The sequence below is a fragment of the Scophthalmus maximus genome, chromosome 19, assembly GCF_022379125.1.
Source record: "Scophthalmus maximus strain ysfricsl-2021 chromosome 19, ASM2237912v1, whole genome shotgun sequence".
NCBI classification, from domain to species: domain Eukaryota; kingdom Metazoa; phylum Chordata; class Actinopteri; order Pleuronectiformes; family Scophthalmidae; genus Scophthalmus; species Scophthalmus maximus.
Window position 1 is genome coordinate 10,533,377 of NC_061533.1, and position 25,438 is coordinate 10,558,814.

Consider the following 25,438-nt stretch of genomic DNA (forward strand, 5'->3'; position numbering starts at 1 on the left):
AGCAACGCAAACTTAATTCATATACATTGTTCAATGTTTCAGGGCCATCTAGGCCTCCACGGTCTAACTATATTTTACAACCCAAGACTTCCATCCTTTTTTACAATAAAAACATCATGCATTTATCTTACATTTAACCTCACATTTCATTTTATTACTTAACTTTATTTAATTCGGGGGAAAAAAGCATTAAATATGCACGGTCATGCTCTCTTACGCCCATGCACTGAACAGAACTGAACTGTCTAAGTATTTGAAAAGAAGATATCCATACGAACATAAAGACCACGTTTCGGTTTTCAATGTATTTCCAACTTTCATCAAATGTGTTCCCCCGGGGCCTTGTGCATCCACATAAATCAACAGCACATTAATTCAATTTCACATTTTTGTCATGACAAATAAATAAGAGTGTGTTCCCTTTTCTCCGCTCTGTTTGATGGCAGCTTGATGACTCACATACACACAAAAAGGGATGGTAATTGCATACATATTGCCACCCTGGGGGACATATTAAACACAACAAAACTACTAAGTAAAGGAAATGTGGAAGAAGCGGAAAAAAAATAGCTGTCACTATGTTTTCCAGGAGTGTACGATGAGATGAATTGTGTGGTCTAAGATAAACACACACACGCAAGGTTGTGAGCTGACTTTTTACCAAAATGATTAATGTTCCAGGTAAAAAAACCTTTCGGGCATAGGCTGTGACAGTTTCAAATCAGCAAGCCTGGCGTTGGTAGGCTATTGGATCAGGAGACATGTTGAAATGTCATACGAAAACACTGGGAGCTGTTTTCAGACAGAAATGGAGCAGCAGAGTAGTTTTTAAGTACATACAGGAAGTTGTTTGATATTTTGGGCTTTGGAAAATTTGGAGACAAAGCCCAAAGAACAGCGTTTAAATAAAATTTTGAGGACTTTTGCGAGTATTTCAGTTCAATACTTCCATGACTATATGTCTGAAAGTCAAGTGCTTTTGTTTATTATTTTAATTGAAGTCAGGGTGTTCTGATGCACATTTTAAACAAATAAGTCATAACTACAGTATGAGATATTAATAAGAAATGGATTCTGGCTCAGTCATTGAATCAAATGACTCAGCTTTACAGAGATTAGTTGGACAGACACTGCACTTAGTGGATAATTGAAGTACGCTTGAATAATCTACTGCAATTCGACACAACAGATTCATAATTAATAATTTTCATGACCTCTGTGTTAAAACATACTGTACACTATGATTTAATTAATAACTTTATAACAATGTCAAACAATGACTGTAATGGATTGTGATATCTGTGTACAATATCACCAAACTTCTATTTTATCAGTTCTTGTTCTGTAAGTCATTGGCAGTGATGTACTACGATGTGGAGCTTCTTCTTATAAAGGGGCAAAGCTGCTCAGTAATGAAGTTGGTCGTAATTGACTGTAGTCTCACTGGACTTGTGCTTCAAGTAAAACAAATGACTCAACCTCATTTGTTGATGTCTTGCTCTTTGATAGACTTGATTTAGAGTTGAGTTTATTTTCCCTTTCTCCGATCATTAGGTACAGACACACTTACAGGTAATTAAACTGCAAGGGGACAAAGGCCCGAAGAGCAGAACCACAACAGCTCTGAAGCTTTTTGGTCTAAAAGTTTATGTCAACTATGTTTTTCATTCTCAAATGATCGAGATACGGTACATACATTGTTCTTTAATTAAGTGGCAAACATTCAAAAACTTAATGTTTGTTTTTTTCCTGGGACTTTATTGCAAGTTGTTGTACCTAACTCTAAACGAATGGCTTTAATTATGATTCCTTGAGTGTGACTACCTACATCCTCCTGTTTTTACAAACTTTTTTTTCTTCAATATCCTACTCTTTATGACAAAAAACCTCATGGCATACCAATCTCTTACTAGCGCCAACACACACAACTGTTTGTGTATGCCATCAGTCTCCTGTGGATTCATTGAAAACAACAGAGCTGTCTTATGGACAAATTATGAAGACCAACTCACCTCTAGCTGCTGAGACCGGGGGTTCTTAGGGTCACAGAGGGAAGTGTTAATCCTGTGGTTGTGTTTGACACAGCGCTGAGTTGTGTTCTGGGGCATGGGGAAGGTCTGCCGCACCACCGTCAGCCGGCCGATTGACTTCAAAACTAACTCCTGCAAGTCATAGTCTGTGATCTCCTGAAAGTGTGGAAAGAGGAAAAAGAGGGTGGTTGGGATATGTTGAGGAGTAATGGGGATTCAAGAGAGAGGGGTGTGGGGAGTAAATAACATGATAAACAACAAATCAATTATGAAAGAAAAATACAAAAAACACTAACGCCAATAATAAGAAGCGAAACGAGAAACTTGACTTGATTTGTGTTCTATACAAATTCTGTGTAATTCTTAATCAAAACAATATATATTTAATAAACTTGTTCTATTTTCCCCCACACTGTGGAGCAGAAACCATTGTCTATATCGTCTACCACAGAAGGGTATTTTTCACGAAAGGAACACGTCAGCAAAGGGAGGAGGAAGGAGCAGGGTACGGAATCCTTATGTCTGTGCATATTTGCGTTGGTTTGCTGTGTACATACACGTGTGTTTGCACGTACCCTGCACGTCTTTGCTAAACCTTGGGGGAGGAATCAATGCTGATTTTAGCCCTAGGACACATTCTTTCTCTCTCACTCTCTATCCGTGGATCTCCGTCTATACAGTGCAAGTGCAGGGGGTCATGTGGTGACGAGATGAGAGCTGACATTTATCGTTCCCGGTGGAGGCAACACCGCCACCAACCGAGACAGCCTTTGCTTTCTTTGTAGATGCGCGCAGCAATTGTCTTGTGTTGTGTGCGCTGGAGTGTGTCTCTTGTGCATATGCCAGTTTAGGTGCAAATCTGCGTGCATTTGTTTCCATGAGACCGTTTTTTTAAGCCTTTTCATCACGCAAATATAACCTTTGCGAGGGTTGATTGAGACTTCCAGAGACACATGCACATACATAAACAAGCCATCACTGACAATTCAAATGAGGGGAGGGTAATATTATAGATATCTTCGGTTCATTGACTCATCTCAATGGATTTTATTTGAATGTAATTAACGCTCATTAAGACCTGTGAGTCTTCATGGGATGTGATCAATGGTGATTAGAAGCAGTATTATACAGGCTTCATTGGTATAGTTGTACTCATCTACAATAGTAATTAGGTTGATTAATGGCCCAGTGTGCACTCATATACATTTACTTCTGAAATCAAGTTGCTGCCCTTTAAATATTTTAGATGAGACTTGTCAGTCTTAAATGATAAAAACAGAATAAAGGGGTATTAATACCTTGAAGAGGAACTGTACAGGATTAACTTTGTATGAATGCCCTGTGCTCTAAAGTATCTACTTTCTAAACAGTCCAAGTAAGGAATCTATTTTCTGGCTGTTGGGGCTAAAACGTGGCAAAAATCCCAAGCATTTGCCTACATAACAACCCTGAAGGGGACTGAATTACAAAGCCACAAATAAATAGATGCAGGACAGAGAGGAAATGCTGAAAATTGCTAAAAAGGCAGATCTGTGGGCCAAAAGAAAATTAAGATTCACAGCAGACAGTCAAGGGCATCGGAGAGATATCGGCGGGCAAGAACATTTCCAGAGTAACCCACTCAAAGGATGTAACTTGAAAAGATACACTGTCCAATGGACAGGCAAACACACACACTCAAAGAGGAAGAGTTGCATTTGAGAATTGTCCTCTCAACAGGTTAGCCCATCTTTCTGCTTTTGTCATATTCTGTTTGCCTGTTTGTCACTGTCTCTCTGGGGACAGACTAAACACTCTTCACCTAGTATGACTTTCAGTGGTGACAGGTGTAAAGGCTGTTTGTCTTTTAAAAGCTTAGACAAAATGAATGTGACACGTACGCGCACACACACACACACACACACACACACACACGCACACACTAGTGAAGTAAACTTCCAGAGAATGTGTGAGTGAGCTTGTTCTGGAGATTTTCATTCTGTTGTGAGCGCGTCTGACTCGGACAACATCCTGCTGCGTTCGTCACAAGTGAACTGCACTGGAAGGGTCAACCCTTCCTGGGCTTCCTCAATCAATAGATCAAAATACAATCTATGTAAATACGCCTTATTTGACCTTCAAAACAAACAAGAAATAATGACTGCTGAATGCCAAATTAAGGACTTTTTAAGGCATTATTGTTAATCCATTCCCATTAATTAACATTCTCCTTCAGATGACTGTGCCCACAAATTCTGTTCTCCAAGTCCAACGACGTGAGAGCAGAAGCTGTGGATGAGTTGTAACCCTCAGAACACCGTGCAGCGGTGAATCATTAGTTGTTAAATACATAAACTTGTCGTTTTGGTCTGCTGGCATCCCCATCAACCTCAACCTATCACCTCCCTCCCTGTCCCTCCATTCCCCGAGAGCACCAAATACACTTCTTTGTGTTTTATTTGAAGAAGAGAGTCAAAAGCAAAAACACATCCCTCATGCTCAATTCTTCTTGGCACTTCTTCCCTGACCCCTACACGTCCTCCATGTTTTCTCCTTTCAGCCACTCTCTTTCTCCCCACTCCCCCCCAAGAGACACCACATCTCCCCTTCTCTCTTATCCGTGGATGAGCGGGAAAAAGGCTGTTGTTCACTTATTGTTCGACCCTTGCTGCTCCTCCCACAGTTCGTTTTCCACCACCACCCCTGCCCCCGCCTATGAGAACACCAAATCCCTCTGTTTTGCTCAAATTCAAAAGTTCAACATTTTGAAAAACAAAACAGTTTCGGACAAAAGCATGTCTCTCTTCATTTGACCTCTCTTCCCTCTCTTTCACCTCAGGCAATTTCCTCACCCGAACCTGATACACTCCTCTATGTCACCCTCTCATTTCCACAGTTTCTGGGACATCTATTAATGTCTTCAGAAAAAAATTGAAATGGGTTGTACGGAGATTGATTTGTATAGAATGGAATGCTGCCTCAGCAACATAGAGAAAGTACCTTGTGTTGTTAGGACTTGTTAATGGAGCCAAAGGTGACTCTGACTACTTCTAGGGGATGGCTGTGTCATCTTTATCTGTTTTGGATCCAAATGTATGAATAACGGTCATTGACAAGTAGGGCCTTCTTCCGAGGGGTTCAAACACATCTACAGTAGACATGATGTGTCTCTCCATCATCAAATACTATGGAGACGAGGGACAGAGAAAAGGGTGGGTTTAGAAGAATGATGGACAGAGAGTGAGACAAAATGAGTGCAAACACATTATATGTAAGAAAAAAAGCAAGAACCATCACGAGACATATGCAGTGAAGACACTGAAGGCAATGTATCAGAGTCAGTGGAAAAGGCAATATAAGCTGCGTTTTTCACTGTGCAAATACTTTTTACGTGCGCTTAAAGACATCACTGTGATCAAAGGTTTCTGATTCAGATACAGCACTCGAGTGAGTGAAATCTGGATCGGGGATGCATCGCATCACATTTGCCTTGAACAAGACACAGCTCCAGGGGACCCACAGAGCAACAACAGTCGTCGTATATGGCTGTAGTCATACTGGGAAACCTCCAGCTGTGCACAGCGTGCACCACTGTTATCTCATTCTCCCTCTGCAAGCACTTCTCTAGCCATTAATACTGTACGAGTGTCCTTTACCTTAACTTTGCTTGCAGCCGTAACTTACAACAACTTTCTTTCTTTTGTGTTTCCAAGAACAATGACTCGCATTGACCGTGATACCCTTTTGGAGTTTGTGGAATCGATTTTGGTACGGCCTCTTTAACCAAAGTTTTGTAGAATGTTCTCAAAGCATTAAATACCATATAAACGTCCGACTAGATTCAATGTCACCGTCCGGGGGTTGGAGTGGATTGCAGGTGGAACACTGCCTAAACGTGCTTCACATCCAGAGTCCCTTTTGAGGTTTGGCCAGGAAAAGCACTTTGGTTAAGTGTGAAAAAGTGTAATAATGCTGTTGTCAATACAAGTAGAAATTATATTGCAACGTGATATTTTGGCAGTAAATGTATTTTGGACCTGTCCTCATGGCAGTAATCTAATCTTTTTCTGGTTGTAATCAAAACAGGTTTGCTGTTGTAGTTGTAGAAACTACGTTTTTAGGAGACTCACGATGACTGACAGGCCTATAATCTCGTCTCCTCTCATTACCTTGCACTTGAGCTTTTGGGAGCCAAAAAGAAATGAGAGAAGAGGGAAAATAATGATGAGAATGATGTGAGAACAACAGGCAAGATCAGGATAGATAGCATGGCAGAGGGTGAAAGACCATGAAGAGAATCAGAATGACTGAGGTCAACAGTGGAGTTCCTCCAAACTTCAGAGAAAGACAGACAAAATGAGTAGCCACGAGCGCCCCTTATTATTTCTCTTCCTCATCGTCACCCTCTCATCCTGAGCAGAACGAAGGAGATAGGGAAAGGGAGGATGATCAATTATGAACTGTGAACTCCCCCTCAGTGGGACTGTCTGACTGGTGGCTGTAGATAAAGCAGAGTTATGACAACCATACAGTACCCCCTCATCCATAATAAACCACAGGGAGCAAAGAGCTCTTTCACACACAGGAATATTCATTCTCCAAAGAACCAGTACAAGAAGACAACACGTATGACAGGATATTTTGGCCGCTCATCCATTTTGAACACGCCACCGGAGGACTTCACAGACCCCATGTTAGACATATTGAATTAGAACATGTGACTAAATTTCAGTCTTGACAAGCAGAATTAGGTCATCGCATCACAAAGCTTTTCTTTAAAAAAGTTTAAGGCATTTATGATTTTTTTGTACAGTTAGGTAGGCGAGAGAGACTCAAAGGAATAGATGAAATCCCTTTCTCCTTCTTAGCTCTCTTTGCTCCGCCACCTCTCTCTTCTACTCCGGTTTTTTTTCCGTTTTTCCAGATCACTTTACTCTTAGAATGGTCAAGAATTCTAGAGTGGCTGGGCAGGTCTCTTGCTCTGCTTAACAACTTAGATTACATTTAAAGAAGATACACTGTGTGTTGCATGAAAAAATGCAGCTAGATCTCTAAGCTTTCGAGTGCATGTGTTCATTTAACACGAGATGAGAGGGTTTAGCCTTTCTGTTTTGCCCATGACCCAATCCGGTCTCATGCCATCACATTTATTTTTGCTTGACTGATTCATGCTATATTTTAAATGACAACGTAAAATGTGACGTGAGATTTGCATGAGAACCAAGACAGCGTGAGACAGAGCTTGAGGACGTCGTGTCAAAAACACGAGTCGTCGTTCGGCACAAAGCGGCTGAAATACCGTACAGGTCATAACAGTGTTTTTATTTTTAAATCTATGACTATAACAATGCTACTTCAGAGATAATCCACCGTCACTAAAACATTAACAACCAAGGGAGCGTGGGGCTGCCAGACAGCATTGATGCTAAGGCAGCAGGTACAAAATGTTACAGGCTGCATGCTGCTCGACATGCTCGCAGGGGGCAGGATGACATTGGCTCTCAGGAAGCTAAGCAGAGAGCAGGTCGCTGTCAGGAAGCCTGGAGAGAGTTAGACAACACCAGATGCCTGAAAGGATGCAATGGATATGGAGAAAGTCTATTAGACAGCTAGATGTGACTCTAGCCTACCAGGCACTTGGGTAACGATAGACCGCTCAGTAGGCTGCCTGACAAAGCCATCTGCCACACAAAAGACAGCACTCTTCTTTTTCAGTTGAGTGATAACCTTTCAATTGTCACGTCGTGAGAACACACTTATTTCAATCAGCAGAGGAGACACACTTTGAGTGGGACAACATCACGTAGGGTTGTTTTTCAACAGCTCTGTCCTTGATTCTATTTCTGATGATAAAAAAAAAAAGTTAAATTGCTGCAATTTTCATTTCAGTGCAGACGGGAAGCTCATTCTCTTCCCCCACATCTTGGACGTATAAGAATTTGAGAATAACAAAAGTGAGGGGTTGTCTGAGGCAATGCACCTTCATATAGGGAGACTGATGCTCTAAAAGCGAGAATCAGAACACGGCTGCCGTTTGTAGCATTAACGGAGGTCAGGCACACCGCGCCGTGCCATCAGCACAAGTAAGGGAAGCATTGCTTGATCGTTTAAAGCTAAGAACAGAACAATATCAAAGCGGAGGCAGTATCTCTCCTTACATGGGATCTCAGCAAATTGTTCGGTCCCACTACGGAACGGATATTGCCTGTTTGCATTCATCTTGTAATTAACTGCCTACTTGTGGCCACAGCAGGATATTGTCTCTGGGGGCTAGGTTGACTAGGAGTCGTTACATCTATCATTTCCGTCATTTCTGGGGCTGTGACAATGAAGGGGAGCAGCATGTTTTTGGAGGATTGGCGCTGGCGTAGTGAAAATCAAAGCTGGGATATGTGATGGGTGACTATAGCTGTTGCTAGTTAGCACCATTCTGAGATCAGCTAATGTATTTTGTGCATTATTTAACACATGCACAGATGCATATAGAAACTCAAGTTTTTCCTGAGCCTTGAATGTACAGAAGTCCACAAGCATGTTACTCTGTTATGTAGCATCTCATATATCGTGCGTTCCTTACTAATCTTCGTGGTCAACATGCATGATGCATAGTGGTTAGGATGTATGTGTAGCTGCATTTAATAACTCATTTTGCAAGGGAAGCTTTCACAGAGGTTTAAATTACACCACCTTGATCTTTCATATTTATGCAATTTACATATTTACAGTTAACCATGTAACATAATCCGCAGGCACTTTAATTCTGTCCTGCCTCCTGAGTGAACATGTTTATTTTTTTCCGTCCTGTTAATTCAGGTGTACAGTTTTCTGTGCAGTAGGTTAGAGAAGATTGAGGTCACATTGAGGCAAGAAGGATCCGACAATAGAGTGTGACATTGCCAATTATTTTTTACAATATAAGTGACTTCTCCAGGCAGGAGAGAGGGCAGAGAGGTGAAGATGACCAGGCAGAGGGCAGCAAGATGTGGGAGACTTTCGGCAAAGACAGGAAACAAAAAAACATTGGCTACTACTCTTCATGTCATGAAATGGTATGTTTTTGTCAGGTCCATTTCTCCCGCGGCTAAACAGCTGAAGTGCACATTTAGATGGTGTTTTGTGGGCAAAGGGGTCGTCGGTACTTGTGGGCTGGTGCTTCGGCTCTACTTGCCTATTTGAAAAAATCATAGTGTGCTACTGATGCATACTAACATTTGTTTAAAAATAAACACTTTCTTTTGCAGAAAGATAAGACTGCTGCAGTTTTTATTTTGCTACTCCTCCAATACATCTGCTTGTGTACAGGGCTATGTTTGAGCACCAGTTTGTGTGTGTGTTTGTGTGTGTGTGTGTGTGTGTGTATGTGTGTGAGTGTGTGGTAGCTTGGACCCCCTGCTGTTCCCATCCAGCTCACTGCAACGCCCAAGGCTACCAAGACACACTGCATTAGATATCAGTGTACACACACACTCACGCGCAAACACACAAATGTAGTGGTAGTGGTACAGTAATTTAAATAGTTGTAAAAAAAAAAAAACATCAAAAAAAGTTTTTAAGTCACATTGCTGCAGGATCAGAATTAAGCCTTTCACAACCTGACACAAACATAACCCAATCTGCCACAACATCTGTTACCACTTGCCACGATGTTGTGACTTATCTGTGTTAGCGTTCTTCAGGATCACCTTTGTCATTTTCGGAAAATGCCTTGTCTGTGTAAAGTGTCTCTTTACAAGCTAAGGGGTGAGCATAATAAAGGAAGATCTTTGCTGTATTGTTTTTTCTTCCCATGGTGCACAGCAACGTGTGCTCACTTACGTAGACTAAACTGACACGTGGTCATTAAGTTGTGTGTGTTATTAAATGAACTGATGTGAAATTTAAGAAAAACACAAATATTCCAAGAATAATGGAAACAATAAGGTGAACTGAAGGAACACCTAGCACAGGATCCATTAATGATTTCCATGGCACCCACCTCATTAATCAGGATCCAGTGACAATCGAAGGCCACCAGGTTGGTCTCCACCACCTGCAACACACAGAAAAAGCACAGCAACGCATTTAGAAATAGAATATGTCTATCTAATAAGAAAATATGTAATTGGTTTGGTAGAAACACTGTCAGTTGACTTCAAATATATGACTTCATATACGGTTCAAAGATGGGAAAAACATTGAGAGACAAGTAGTTTATTTTTCATTCCTTATTATCGGCTTTTAAACATATTTTTTGTCTTGGATAATGTGATTCATGCAATCTAAAGTGTGAATAATATTGAAAAAGAACATTATGGAAATGTAAAAAGGCGGACACAGTGTGTAGCCTGGCATTAAGAGAGTTGAGAAAACTTGTATCAAAGGTGCTCAGGGTATCTGCTAAATGTCTTATCAAACACATGCAGAAATGGCAAAACTTGCTTGTCTGTGACAAAATACCTGCAAACTCCCACATGAACACACTGGTAAATGTCAGCATTAGAGCTTTTCCTCATTAGAAAAACCTTTGAGTAGAATTCTCTCTCTCTGTATTCCTTCCTCTGAGCTCTGTTTTAATGATCTAAGCACCTGGTCTGAAGCAAAAGTGAGTTTAGGGTGTGTCCAAATCCACTTGACTGTTTCATTGCAGGAAAAACAAGAAACGTCGCTGAGACGGACACATTGTTCAAAAAGGCTCCCTCTTAATCAAGTGTGTGTTTTGGGCCCAAAAACATGCAGTAAACCAATCAGAGCGCCATCTCCAATTGCGTCTACAAGCCAGGTGCACTCGCACCCTGGTGGACTGATATTAAAAGGGCAGCTTTGCCAGAGAAGGTTCCTCTCTCCAGAATCAGTTTTAGTGACAAGGAACGTGAACACAGTGCAGTAATCAGTATTAGGGCTTTGGAGAGACTGTCCCAAAAACCGTATCTGCTCAGGAGGAGAAACCAAACAAGCTTGGAAAAAGTGAACACTGGCAGCCTCGAGTAAGTTCTCGCCATTTTGGCATTTTTACCAAAATGTCTGACCCTAACACTCCTCTGCACTATCTAGATAATTTACTTCTGGTCCCCCCCCCTCCCCCCCCCTCACTCCTGGTGTTAAAATACAGTGCCAGTCATATATCATTAGCTGTAATTGTCTAGGTGACTATAGCACCGTGTGTCATAAAGCACTTTTTGGCCGTAAACAAAAGGCAACAGCTGGAGAGGGTGACGGAGCATGGCTAATAGTGGTTTAATCTGCCACAGAGTCTCCATAAAACTTCATCATTGTTACACTGACGGCTTCCATAAAATGCCACCGCTGCAGGAGAGACATGGTTGCAACACAGACCAGGAGTAGGGCAGGAAGGAGGATGCTAAATATGATATTTGTCTTAATTTTTCTTTTCTGTCAGCATCGCTGCTCTTCTCCGTGCCCGCTTTTCTTGTTATTAGAACACAGCTGGATGATAAACTATTAGAACCACTAGAATAGTAGGTTATTCCTTTCCCGCTCATGCTATTCCTGTCTCTGGAGCACAGCAAAAAAACAGACACAACGTGCAGTGAAGGAGGGAGAAAGGAAAGAGAGTGAAGAGAGGACAAGCTCCATTTTCTCATACTGTGCTTCCCCGTGTTCCCTTCCCTTGGTGCTCATTAAGAGTTTAGTTGATATTCACGAGGGATTATGGGCAAATCTTTTCCTTTTTAAACATGCAAATGCAAAAATCTTCCAAATCAAATCTCATGTATATATATATATATATATACACACACATATAGTGTTGTAAATAACTCTGTGTGTCTGCGTTTGTTTATATTCAAGTGCCGGGGTATGTGATCGTTTCCACTTCTCCCATTATGACCACCCTCTGGCAGCCGTCTGGACAGATGTTTCAAGCTAATTAGTGAAAGGGCATACTCCTAACACTAGACATGACTCCTCAGGGGCTGGAACTGTTCAATACAAATACACACACACACACACACACACACACACACACACACACACACACACACACACACACACACACACACACACACACACACACACACACACACACACACGACACCCAAAACTTAGTTGTTGTACGAACTCGCAAACTGCCTTATTGGCAGCTCCGTGACAATGGTGCAGGTATGAGTAGGAGTCACCTGGGCGTCGTTCCCTCCGAGCCACCACAGAGCTCTTTCTGACCTTTTCCGACCAGCTCCACAAAAGCTCAGCTATCTCCTTCTTGAAGGCAGAAGATCATACAAACACCAGCTCTGTGGACCGGGAAAAACCCAATGACTCAGTGTCAATATGAGTAAGCCTTTTTTCTCAAAGTCTTGGAGCAGGGAGAGAGAACTAAGACTGATCTGCAACACCTCACCACTGTGCATCCCGGCCCGGTATGTGCTCTATCGAGTGGCCACGATGCAGCCAAACACCATTTTGATCCTTTAGCAATCTCTGTCTGCCTGTCACTCCTAAAGGAGTCCAACAAAGAGGAAAACAATTATTGATTCTGGCAACTGGCTGATGTTGACATGGCCTCCTGCTCATACTGAGGCCTGATTCGACAATAGTTTAGTAATACCACACACACTCACACATAAATAATCACACGCAAACATAATTCTTTAGTTATTCAAACTTGCACGAGGAAGGAAGAATATTTCCAATGATTGCTTGTTTGTTATTTCTAAATCAAGTCTTATATGCTACATTGCATACATTATACACGTTTGCATATGGCTGTTTGTGTGTCTGTGTGTGTGTGAGTCGGTATAAAATATTAATGCAAAACCAGATATTGCCTAACCACTTTGTGCTGGATGCTTAAGGAGGGAAAGTGGGTGCTACTATTGAATAAAGGGCTCCAAATTGAAAATTAGTTGTGTAATTTAATTTCACGCACTATTTGTGATCAAATCAAGCAAATAGCCTACAGCCCACCCTCCAAACTAGGCACATCCAAGCTTCACACTTAAACATGCAAGCTTAAGCTGTGGAAAACACGCATAAGTTACACATAGATGAACGTCGTAAAAAACACCTACAAGCATTCACGCGTCTTACACTACAGTCCAGCCACTGTTGCATTATTTGCCCAGAGAAAAGTACTTTCATTTGCTGAGCTGTTGTTTTGCCTCCATTGACACACTCAAAAGAAAAGAAAATGAAAAAAAAAACGCTGCCGTCAACCAAATTCATCCAAACCATATTCTTGATGACTTTAATTAATTGGCGTTTTTGTGTCTGCATATGTGCCGGGGGAACAGTGTGTCTATTTCTTGAGTCTTGAGGTGGATGAGAAGGATTATTGTTGTCATCTCAAACCCTTTATTTCACCTGAATGCTGTGCGACAGAGGGCAAATATGAAGAGAGACCAAAGAGTACTGGGAAGAAAGTGTGCATGGGTGAGAAAGAAGGGCAGAGGCAGAAAGAGAGGAGATGCTGCAAAAAGATAGAAGAAAAAAGGAGAGACTCGACACAAGTTGATTTGTTAACTGTAATAACGAATATTAATTGTAACCAATGATACATTTCTGTATTGGATTTCCGAGTGATGTCGGACTCCCCAGTCATAACAGTTTAAGCTAGTGTCAGTTCTTCTCTGCTCCTTCCGATCTTCTTGACAAATCGTGCAACCCAGTTTTGCTTATTCCCGCTTAATCGCTCCCTTTCATCAGCTGGCGAGCTGTATGTAACCTCTTCGCACCTTCCTCTATCATTGCCTCGCTCTCGCTTACCCAGCCGCAGACTCCTTCTCCCGCCTCAAATTTGCATGTCTCAGAAATCTGTTAGAGAACGCATTAAAACATTACCACTCCTTTTCAAAAACAAGGAGAGGAGTTTATCCACTTCCTTCTCATTCCGTCGGTCTCTCCCAGGCATTCTCCCCGTCTCTCAACCTCCCTGTTTATGAAGAGAGCATTTAGTGCATGCTAACTGAGGCATTTTCTCCCTGATACATCATAACTGCTGCATGTCACCACTGCCATTTAAGCTTAATGTCACTGGCCTCACTCACGCTACTCCCACAGTGCGCCTTATGCATGTTTGATTGTGTGTCGTGTGTCTTGATGTTAATGTGTGTGTGTGTGCTTGTGTGTGCATATTTGTATTGCATGCTTGAAAATTATGAAACAATGTCAGGCAGAGGGCAGTGCATTATGACACTACTTTCCTCTACGAATTTAAATACTTTGCAATGGAAACACTAAGCTCGAACATCACACACACACACACACACACACACACACACACACACACACACACACACACACACACACACACACACACACACACACACACACACACACACACACACACACACACACACACACACACACACACACACACACACGCATAAACAGGCACTTCGCTGACATGCATCTGTTGGCACACAAATACGTGTGTCGCGCCACCTGCACCGCACACAACATCATAATAAAAGTAAATGACATGATACCAGCTTTTCATACAGACACATAAACTCACTCTACAGGCATGGACCTACACATCTGGTATACGCCAGCTGTGACTGAAGGAGCTAGTGGACATTCATGTTTAGATGGTCTCTTTGGAAAATGAAATTTTTTTGTATGATTTGTAACCACATGGACACACAAGGCCAAGTGGAGGAAAAGTAAAGATTACACACAAACAAACCTCCTGCCCATGGAACACTGGCTAACACACACAGCAAAAACAGACAGCCCAGAATACAAAGTGTCTTGCCTGCGGGTTACGTTCACATTTTTCAAGAACGCTTCAAAAGTGATACTGGGTGTCAAGTCACACACACACACACACACGCACAAATAAATAATAATTGTGGATGGATAGTGAAGTAAGTGATAAATCTAATGTAATATACTGGGGCCAATCAGGCATAAAGGGAAAGCACTAATGGAAGAGTAATGGCATACGTTTTGATGAAAGCGTGCAGAGACTGAGTTGGGCAAATAGCATATGATTAATAAATCCATTAAAATGTCAAACTGTGCTCCCAAAGATTTTACTTCTTGGAAAAAAAAGAGAAGAAAGATGTTCCCCTGCAGACATTTTGACCACATGAATGCCACAAATATGGGAGTGGTATATTATACATTTCTAACATCTGTAGAGGAGCCTAACTGTCTAACGTCAATTCTTATCTGTCAGAGTGACTTTCTAGAGTGTGTTGTAGCATATTTCATTTCATTTAAGATCATCACCACGCAAAATAAATGTCCGCTGCAATGCACTGTAGACTTCTGCTCCAGCCTCCAGCTGCTGCACACCTGGATGTGGCCGTCTGCTGAGGTGTTCTGGCTGGCAATAGAGGGGGACGTGGCAGAATACTTTTTTTTGTTATTGTCATTTTCTGGGATGTATATGTTTGGTTGACCTCATTCTGCACTTTAGCTCACGGTGGCAGAGCAGCAGAAGAACAAAAAGAGTTAAAAAAAAAAACAGTCTGCAAGTGTTAGTGTGGAAAAGTGTGAATATAATACAAATGTAATCACAAATGTATATTAAAGTGAAAATCACATTCAATATCTAGCATTATAGTATAAAAAGTGGGATACTTCTTCAGGAAACAGAGGTCGATGTAATGAAGTCTTGGTCTTGGATGCACTGGACCATACCATGGCATGAGGCAAAGGGGCGTCAAAGGCCTGTGTGAGTGCTCCCAAAACTAATAACTCTAAATCACCTCTATTAGTGTCTCTTTAATTAGTCCGATCCAGCCGCGGTCACACACTGGTGGTTTACAAAGCCTATAAAGGTTGCGCTCTTATGCTGGCGGGGGGGAAAGAGAAAGAGATACTGAATTGAATTGAATTGAATCATTGAATAATGTAGATTGTGGCCATGTGTGTGTCTGTGTTAATTTATGTGTGTTCGGGGTTCTTTTTTAATGAACGCTCAAGAACAGTCATTGCAAACCCCGTTTGACGAGGGGGCTTACTCCTATCTCCGTCGCCTACACACGCACACACGCACACACAAACTCGTCACCGTAAGAGAGCTTTCACACCCAACAAAAGCCATCAGACCTCAACTTGACAAGGTCTCAGCCCGCTCACCGACCCACCACACACACCATCGGCGTTATTGATCAATCACTCACTTGCTGACGAAAACAAGGGCAACAAAGTCATTCACTTTTTTTTGTCCTTTCAGCAGACATTTCTCAGTCACTATGAGTTTGCTCACTCTGGCTCTCTCTCTCTCTCTCTCTCTCTCTCTCTCTTTCTCTCTCTTTCTCTCTTAACCTCCCTGTCTCCTCTAATTCACTTCCTCTTTCTGTCTGACATATAATATAATGCCAGGACAGCAAAGGTCTTTGATAGTATGTGTTGTGAAGGCAAAGGGTAACAGGTCCAATGCACAAGACATGTATCAGCACAAGACTTTTAAGGGTGTGTGTGTGTGTGTGTGTGTGTGTGTGTGCACGTCAGCCTCTCAGTTTATTGATCAAACCGCAGATGCACGCTCTGCCATAGCCATCGAGGGAGTGTATGGGCTAATACACGCGCACACACAATTGCATGCACACACACACCCGCACACACGCATTGACATACGATTGCACACATACGCCACAGCTAGATCCAGTAAATATGAAGATATGGAACCTGACATTTAGATATGAGCAGATCAATAGCTGGAACAAATAGAATAACCAGTCTTGATAGGTCTAAGGCAAACAGTGGTGTGTATTTGTGTGGGACCGTGGGTATGTTTGCGTATGTTTTTTATTTGATTTACTGGCTCTTTTTCCCCCTTTTTTTTTCAGGACAACACAGGGAAAGGGTTTTTCCTTTCATTTCACACATTGGGCATGCATGTCCATAACCCAAATATCCCTTTATACATCAAGTAACAGAAGGAGTCTGGCTAACACAACAATTTAGATTCAGTTCACAAGCGTGCACTCAGCATATTGTTTACACATGCCATTTTTTGTAACCAGTTCAAATTATGTTTGCATCAATGTGACTTCATTGTATATTCAATTAAGTAGGTAGGTATACTTATTGTTTTTTTGTTTGCTATTGGAACCTTCTTGATGGGGGTTGCACACATGATTTTGCAGTTTTCACAATGTTGATTACTGTGATGGTCATATTGAGAAGGAGGAGGATGCATGAGTTAATGTTGATTTTGAAAATATTTAACCATGACACTGCATGCAATTGCTTTATATTCCACATATATCTCAAACTAAATACAGCTGAACACCTACTTCACAAAAAGCCACTGGGCCGCCAATAGTAAAATGGTTCATGTGACTCTGTGCACCTGAGATGTTTAATGCATCGAAGCATGGGACAGTTATTTCAAGTTCTGATGGTTACTCTTCTTGATGCAATATCAATGAAATACTAAAAGTAGCATCCGAGCGAGTAGAACAGACAATCATCTTTAGATTGCAGGCTTTTATTGGCCTCAGTAAAACATCTTAACAACAAAAAATGATCAAGCATTAGCTCAGTGGCTCCACTGATGGGGGTCATGTCAATGCAGAGGGAGAAAAAAAAAGAGGGCCAGGAGACAGCAGAGCACAGGTGAATTAAAAGATTAACCCATGCCGTGAAATGTCAGAACTCATACCAACTGAAATTGCCAATGGCAAGGTCAAATGAGAGGACTGAGAGGTTGGCTGTGTGCATGTTTGTTTGTCTGAGAGTGTGAGAGTGTGAGAGCAAAGTAGATGGTGATAGATGGAAATAATGCTTGTGCGTCTGCGACGGAGCAGGCAAAGTGCTTCTGTAATCCAGCTCGGCTTCTCCAGGTTGACTAATCTTCGACCCACTATAAAATGATTCCTCGACCTCTTCTGATCTGTATGCAGTGCGTCCTTCCATCTGTCACTTCCACTACTCCTCTCCCTGACGGCACTATATGGCAAATACACCACAGGTCAATTGTTCATGACACCAGATATAAGTGTGTCAATCATGCACAAAAGCACACACATACCGTATACACACAGGAAACGATACAGTACACCCTCTGTTTTAAGTATAAACTTACACATTGTGCTGCACATAGACACACCAGACATATTCATTATGTTTGTTGTTGTTGTTTTTTTATCACTGGAGTCAGGCAATGCAGGATCAGTTAACTTACGACAGGCAATGGGGAGAAATACACAAACTGAACAAAATCACAAAGCCCCACTGTTTCCTGCCGGCAGATATTGTTTCAACCACAAAACTAATAACCACAAGAGACAAATGATAAGACTCTGAATCCACATCAATACTGCATTCATGCGGCGATTTATCTGTTAAAAACATGTTTTAAAAAACATCAATGGAAGAACATTGCCAAACCTTAACAGCACAGCTAATCCCTAAACAAGCAAAACACACAACAAATTGAGATCCTGGTTACTCAGGATTTATAATAGCAACATGAATACTTTATTCATTTAGTATCCCCTAGCCCACTGTTAAATGGTCTTGAGTGACTCTGTGAAGAGGTTTGCTGCCATCAACCGAGCTTGGTCAAAGGCTTTTTTGCCTATACTAATTTCAGCAGCTATTTAACAGTGCGGTTCCTTATTTCTAACACTTGCTAGAAAAAAAAGGTCTAGTTTCACAGAAATTATGCCTGAGGGTTTGGGGAAAATTCAGCCAGGGAACCGCCGTGATTCCAGGGTTCACTGTGAGTCACATTCTTACGTCGGCTGAACTTGTAAGCAGCGTTGGCGTAGGAACTTTACAACAGGAGATTAAGCTTTTACCACTGGGAGGAGAGAGATAGGTCATGTTAGTGTCACAGCGTGAAGGGCTGGTGTTTGAATGAGTGAGCAGTGAGGGGAATAACCAGCTGTATATGGTGCAGAGGAGCAGATGTTATGGTCCTCAATTACACATCTGATCTGGCCTCTAGGGGTTGAAGCATATGCTGAAGTTGTCAGCCAGAGGAGCTGACCCCACTGTGCTCTAATGTTTTACAGGTAACACTGTGCACACTACAGCTTGACAAAAAGCATTTTAATGTTGATATTACTATTATTCCCTTACCTTAGTTTCTTTAAAAAGAAAAAAAAACAATCGGACTCCACTGTACAGTGTTACAAAACTGTTCTTAGAAATTCTGTAAGGGGAATGCTGCCTTGTGAAATTGAGCAAATTATTAAATATGGCATTCATTAGATATTTAATTCAATTTCATTCAAAACTAACTGACCCTCAGATATTGTTCTATTGTCAAAATCGTTTTGATTGATACATTCAATACCCCATACAGCATCACTTATGCATGACTGAGATATAATTTGTGAAAAAAAGGATTTGCAAATAGAATTGTTTTCTCTAAGATGGAGAACTGGCAGGGGAGACTGAGGTGATGAAGGTTTATCGCGTCCTGAGAGTGACGAAGGATAACAAGACACATCTCTGAGTTGCAGAAAAGAAAACTTTCTACACAAGTGTTTTTGTTGCCGAATAAGGATTGATTCAAGTATAAAATGGAGACTAGGAACTTTTGCTCTTGTGTCTGTATTTTTCGAGCATTTCTAAGTTAAATATTAGTCCCAAGAGAACCACAAATCTGTTTTCTTAAATGTCCTTCATCAAGGCAGAGCTGTACTAATCATTTATCAGATTCCAGCATGTGACCGATCTTATGATACACATAGACACACTTTCTAGCAGATGTGGACATTTAGTAGAAAGAAAATTTGGCTTAATGACTAAACTTCAAATGGATAAATTGCTGCATTGAACTAACCAGCAATGCAATTCGGCCATAGCTTACTTAAGGTCAACAACTGTATCGGGGAAAGTATTTCAGCCTTCACCTCACCTGTGTTATACACTTAATGACACAATAGCATACCTACTGGGACGGACATAAAAATGCCATCAGTAAATTCAATTACATCCATTCACAAAAGAAACTCCTTGTGGGGAGCATGCGGGGTGCTTCATAAATAAGCAGCTCTGGCACAAAACGCCTTCTGCAAAATCAAAGGCATGGGGCACTGTGACCTAAAATCAAAGGAAAGCTGAGATAATACTCAACTGACGCCAAAGACAGATTACATCTTCTTCCCCCTCAATTATAAAATCATTTTATTCCTCTATTTCCTGCTGGGCCCTGCGGTGGAGAGACTATTTGACCCTGAGCCTGACCCTATTACTGAGACCAGAGAGAGGGAGATAACATGACACTCTGCAAGTTGGCCAGCATGTGTTAGAGTGTGTTATCTGAATGTTTGTGTTGAGAGAGAAATTCATCCTCAAGAACATTTAGTAGAAAAAAAAAAAAACAGGGTTATCACTGCACCACCAAATGTTCGAGGAGAACACAACAATAAATGACGAGGAGGGGGAAAAAAACGCAGCAAAGGGGAGGTGAGCATGGAAAATAAGATATAAAAGAAAAGAAAAAGAAAGCATTGAGATGAAAAATTGAAACAAAAGGCAGCAGTAAATGAACCATCTGTCCAAGAATCATGCCTCCCTGGGCAAATCAGTAACTAACATGGCACCATCTTATGACACGCAATTACAACCCTTCCCTCGAGCCAATCGGTAAATTTGAAAAGGCTGAAATAGTGAGGTGACATGAAACTGCTCTGCAAGTTATTTGCAGCGCAAGCTCTCTTGGATTTCACATGTGACAGGCAATCGATATAGTAATCTATATATAAATGGAATGTGCTGGTGAGTTTTACTTAAAGAACAAAAACAAGGTTCATACACAACCACTCAAACAACAGGACTCGTCACTTGGATCCCTCACTTGTGCAAACAAAAATCTATACAATCATACACGTTGTGCACACACACACACACACACACACACACACACACACACACACACACACACACACACACACACACACACACACACACACACACACACACACACACACACACACTCACGTACACACAGACACATACACACACACACACACACACACACACGCATAAACACACACGCACACTCACACACACACACACACACACACACACACACACACACACACACACACACACACACACACACACACACACACAGAGAGTGTGAAATTGAACTCTAAATGTATGTGGGTGTATTTGGTTTTTTTGTAGCAGCAAAGCAGTGAGTTGTCAGTTTTCATCATGTGTTCAGTTCAGCCGCAGTCAGCAAGATTATACACAAGATGGATTATACAGCATATGTGATTCTTCAATTGAACCATCGGAATAGCATCTGCAAGAACGAAACGGAACATGAACACTGGCAAAATATCACCTCCGTAGTCACAAAGAAATTCAAAAACACGGACACTGCACAGCGGAGCATGACGTCTGGTGTAAAAGGGGTTTAACTATCCAATGCTACTTTCATGCCTTCGACTGTGTCATTCACACTCAAGAGCTTGCTTCTCAAGAAAACATGCGTCATTTCACATTCAATGCTGTCAGTTTTACAGACTTGCACTTTGTTCATGTATAGTGCCCTTGCAAGTCTCTGCTCAAGTGTTTGTGGCTGGAAGGGCTGCGAGTAAGTAACACACAGTGGTTACAGGCAAACTTCTGAGCTAGAATTCATGGATGCAAAAATGTTATTCCATGCAACCTCGCTATACAACATATAAAATATTACATTGACTACAAGGGGACACCTTTCAATTTCCGAACATGGACGGCATGCAGAGCTCAACGCCCCAGTATTTTTTGCTGTTCAGATATTTGTATCTGCTGGGAGGTTGTGAGGACCGTGAGCGCTGTCTGCACAAAGAAAAACAAACACATTCCATAAGAGTGTGGATTTCAGTTGCTGCTCTTAAAAGCTACTGTATTGTTTGTGGTCATCCAACCATACGGAGTTAAGAGGCCTTTGTAAAAGAACATATTTTGTTTTATTGTAAGCTGTTAACAAGGTACTGTACTTACAGAAACTCTGTGGTTTTAATTGAAACATCCCCCCATCTGTTTCTGAATGGTTTCCCTAGACCGCCCATCCACGATCATCTCCCATTTGTCGTTCTTCACTGCACACATTAAGTGCCAGCATTTTTCCCCTCGCATAAACCGCCTTTATTTTCATTTCTGATTTCACTGTGCTTCAACCCTTTCTCTCTCTCCTCTCCTTTTCTTCCTCTTCCTGATCTCCCTCTCTGTCATCCAAGACAATTCCAATTTCACATTTAATACATCTTCAATAGCATAAATCCCATTAGGAACTGAGAACTGGAATTACCAGAGGATGTAAGAGCCCAAAACGTGGTCCATTTTCCAAGTAGTGGAAGTAGAAGAAGGAGTAGAATGATGGAGGAAACACATACATTTTTTTTTACATATCCCACTTACTACATTGTTTCCCTCTAAACACCACACACTCACCTCTGTTACCCATCTCATGAATAATGTATAGTTGTGTTGTGTTTGTAGGTGCGTGCCATCAATTGATATAATGATCTGTGATCTGTGCGTGTTTGCGTGTGTGTGTGTATGTGAATGCTGTGGTGTAGTGGTGCCAGGTATAGTGGATATACTCTCTTATTTTCAGTTTTAGTTTTGTACTCAACACTGGCCAACAGTGATCATCCGACTGGGGAGTGGGACAGACGTCAGCTGCCGCCTAACGGCACTGAGGCACCATTGCAAGGTTGTTTACTTCAGTAGTTCATATCATTTTAATGTATTCAATATTTCCTAAGATCCCATATTCCCTGTGATATAATGAAGGTGAAGGGAGATATAGTAGAAGAGTAGGTATCTGAAGGATGCTTGTAGGTCATAGTGTGCATGGAAAGTGTGTAGGTGAGGTAAAGTATCCTTGTGTGCATCTGCGTGTGTGTGTGTGTTTGTGTGTTTGTGGCAGGGAAACAGAGAGGAGGGAGAAACAAACAGATAATCACATTGACGGACACAATGTGATGATAATTTCACACACAAACACACACACACACACACACACACACACACAAATCTGTATCATCTCTAGAGTACTTACTGGCATCCCCATTAGTGGCTCGACTAGTGGCAGTCAATAGTGCTAACCTATGGTGCTCCTTACACATACACACACACACACACACACACACACACACACACACACACACACACACACACACACACACACACACACACACACACACACACACACACACACACACACACACACACACACACACACACACACACACACACACACACAGAGACACACACAGATGAACAACCTTTCAGTCCTTTAGCAGTAATGCTCCATAATCATTGTGGTTCCACTTCCATGTGCACAGATAAAAGCTTAATGTCATTGTGCATCAACGACGCACGCACACACACGCACGCACGCACACACAGACACACACACACACGCACGCACGCACACACACACACAAACCCCCTGTTTGTTGAGATAAGAACATAATGCCACCTCCGTCTGGTGATAAAGTTCAAGGAGAGAACTACAGCAAAGCCCCTGAAGTGCCCTTTTAACTGCACTGGAAAATGGTGAACAGAAAATCTATCTTCTTCACTGTATGCATGTGTGTGTGTGTGTGTGTGTGCGTGTGTGGTCTGAATACATGATACAGTACACATGGTGACCATCAGTGGTCCCTAAAGCAAAACAGGATTGGGTTACTAACAACCTGCAAATGTTCTGTTTGTTTGTTTTGGCATGGTCAGGTTAAATTGAGTTCAGACTATGCACTATTAACTCGCTTCAGGTGCAAGGACAACTGTGCCCCAACTGGTGTCCACCAATCGCAGAATTGGAAGCTTGATCCCCAGATCCTCCTGTCAACATGTCAACATGTCATGTCAAGTGTCCTTGGGCAACACGCCGAACCCAGTTGCTTCTGAATACGTCAGTGTCTTGCATGGTAACTCGCTGCCGCTGTTGTACGCGTGTGAATGGATTCTTACCAAACATTTGTTGTCGGTGCTACCAAGTCACATGCAGCGCTAGTGAGAGGCAGTCCTTCAGATCTTACTGTAATGGTGAACTTTAACAATCAGCCTACATGAGTAGGTCTATACTGTCTTTTTGTAGCCTGGTCTGGTGCACCATAAATACATTGTTTGTGTGACAAGCTGGAATGTAACATACTTGAAACCCTTTATTATGGATGTCAGATCTGCATGTGTTCCTCATTCTGTCATTGGTTTTTCTTTGTCTCTGCTGTGTCCTTCTGTTTCTTGCCATCATCTTTTGCCTTTACCTTTTCTATTAATTTTCTCTTCACATGTTCATCCTGCACCCGTAAATTATCCATTAATGGCTCTTTAGCTGTCCTGCCTTTTCGCCTTGCCCTTCTTAATCACTTTTAGACTAACCTCAATAAGGAACACAAAGATTTCAGAGTCATAATGGAATTGAGCCATGCATGTAATAGGTGTATTAAATGTCCCATATCCTGGAAAGGGAGATATGCATGTCTTCTAATGTCAATAAAGCAGGTCAATGTGGTGTGTGGATATTGTGAAAGTGTCAAAGCAATCAATCCATGGAGAAATGTTCCTACCAGGACTTCTTTCCCTATCCACCCACTTTCCCATGCCACCCATTTTTTCTTCACATCACATTTTCTCAAAATGAACCTCAGTGCCCTTCTGTCCACGTTCTCCCTGTCTGTCATTTCATCATGGAACTCCTCTCCATTTTACTTCCACTCCTATATACATCTCCTACACGGTCCCATAAATCTCAATATTTGTTCCTTCTGCCCAATCGCCAAAGCAAAGACATCACAGCGAGTTCGCACAATTGTGTGTGTGTAAAACAAAAAAAACAAAGGAAATCTCAATAAGTCAAAGATTTCAGCCGATCTCCCCACAAATCAGCATGTTAATCACGGCAATTTTTTCTCCCCTTCAGTTTGTTCTGACCATGCCAGGTCCACAACCCACTGCCCTCTACAGCTGAGAGTTTAATGTGGAAAAAGTTCAGTTAAAGTTGACTTTAGACTGAGAGAATGGCCTTCACATGTCAGTAAGCAGAAGAGGACGAATCACAGGGAAAGAGAAAAAGGATGAGAGCATTTGGAAATTGAATTTCTGATACTGAGCCATAGTGTCATACATTTCTATATTGGAATTTCTCTAATTTCCCTTCATTTTAAAGGACAATGACATTTCATCAAATAGATCTGTGATATAGCTATTCTCTATGCATTAGTAGTCAGAATGATTGACAATTAAATTAGTGAGATTATAAATCTATATCAAAGATCTTAAATCAACCATAGCACATAAAGATACAATGGCACTGAAATACACAAGGAAAGACAAAATATCATATCATCAGTGACATCACGGTTACTTTGATTCATAAACAGAAAAAAAAGATTAGATCATGTTAGATCAGTTTGTTTCTTATATCCAAGACTGCAAATGTATTTTTATCAATATAATATAATCTATTATTATATAATATAATATATGTGTCCCACAGAAATCCCTTTTTGACTTGAATTGACGGCCAACTCCTCTCTCACTATTATATATTTAATGGCCCTTGGGACAAAAAG

General features: G+C 41.4%; 1 protein-coding gene across 3 annotated transcripts in view; it reads right to left on the bottom strand.

The window, feature by feature from the left end:
• Positions 1–25,438, bottom strand: part of grid2 (glutamate receptor, ionotropic, delta 2) — a 434,177-nt gene that overhangs the window by 139,468 nt on the left and 269,271 nt on the right. For all 3 annotated transcript variants that reach the window (XM_035639568.2, XM_035639565.2, XM_035639566.2), the window contains exons 5-6: positions 9,985–10,038; positions 2,013–2,186 (exon numbers count right to left, since the gene is read on the bottom strand). In XM_035639568.2, coding sequence (XP_035495461.1) covers positions 2,013–2,186; positions 9,985–10,038 — 228 coding nt within the window. The remainder of the gene's footprint in view (positions 1–2,012; positions 2,187–9,984; positions 10,039–25,438) is intronic.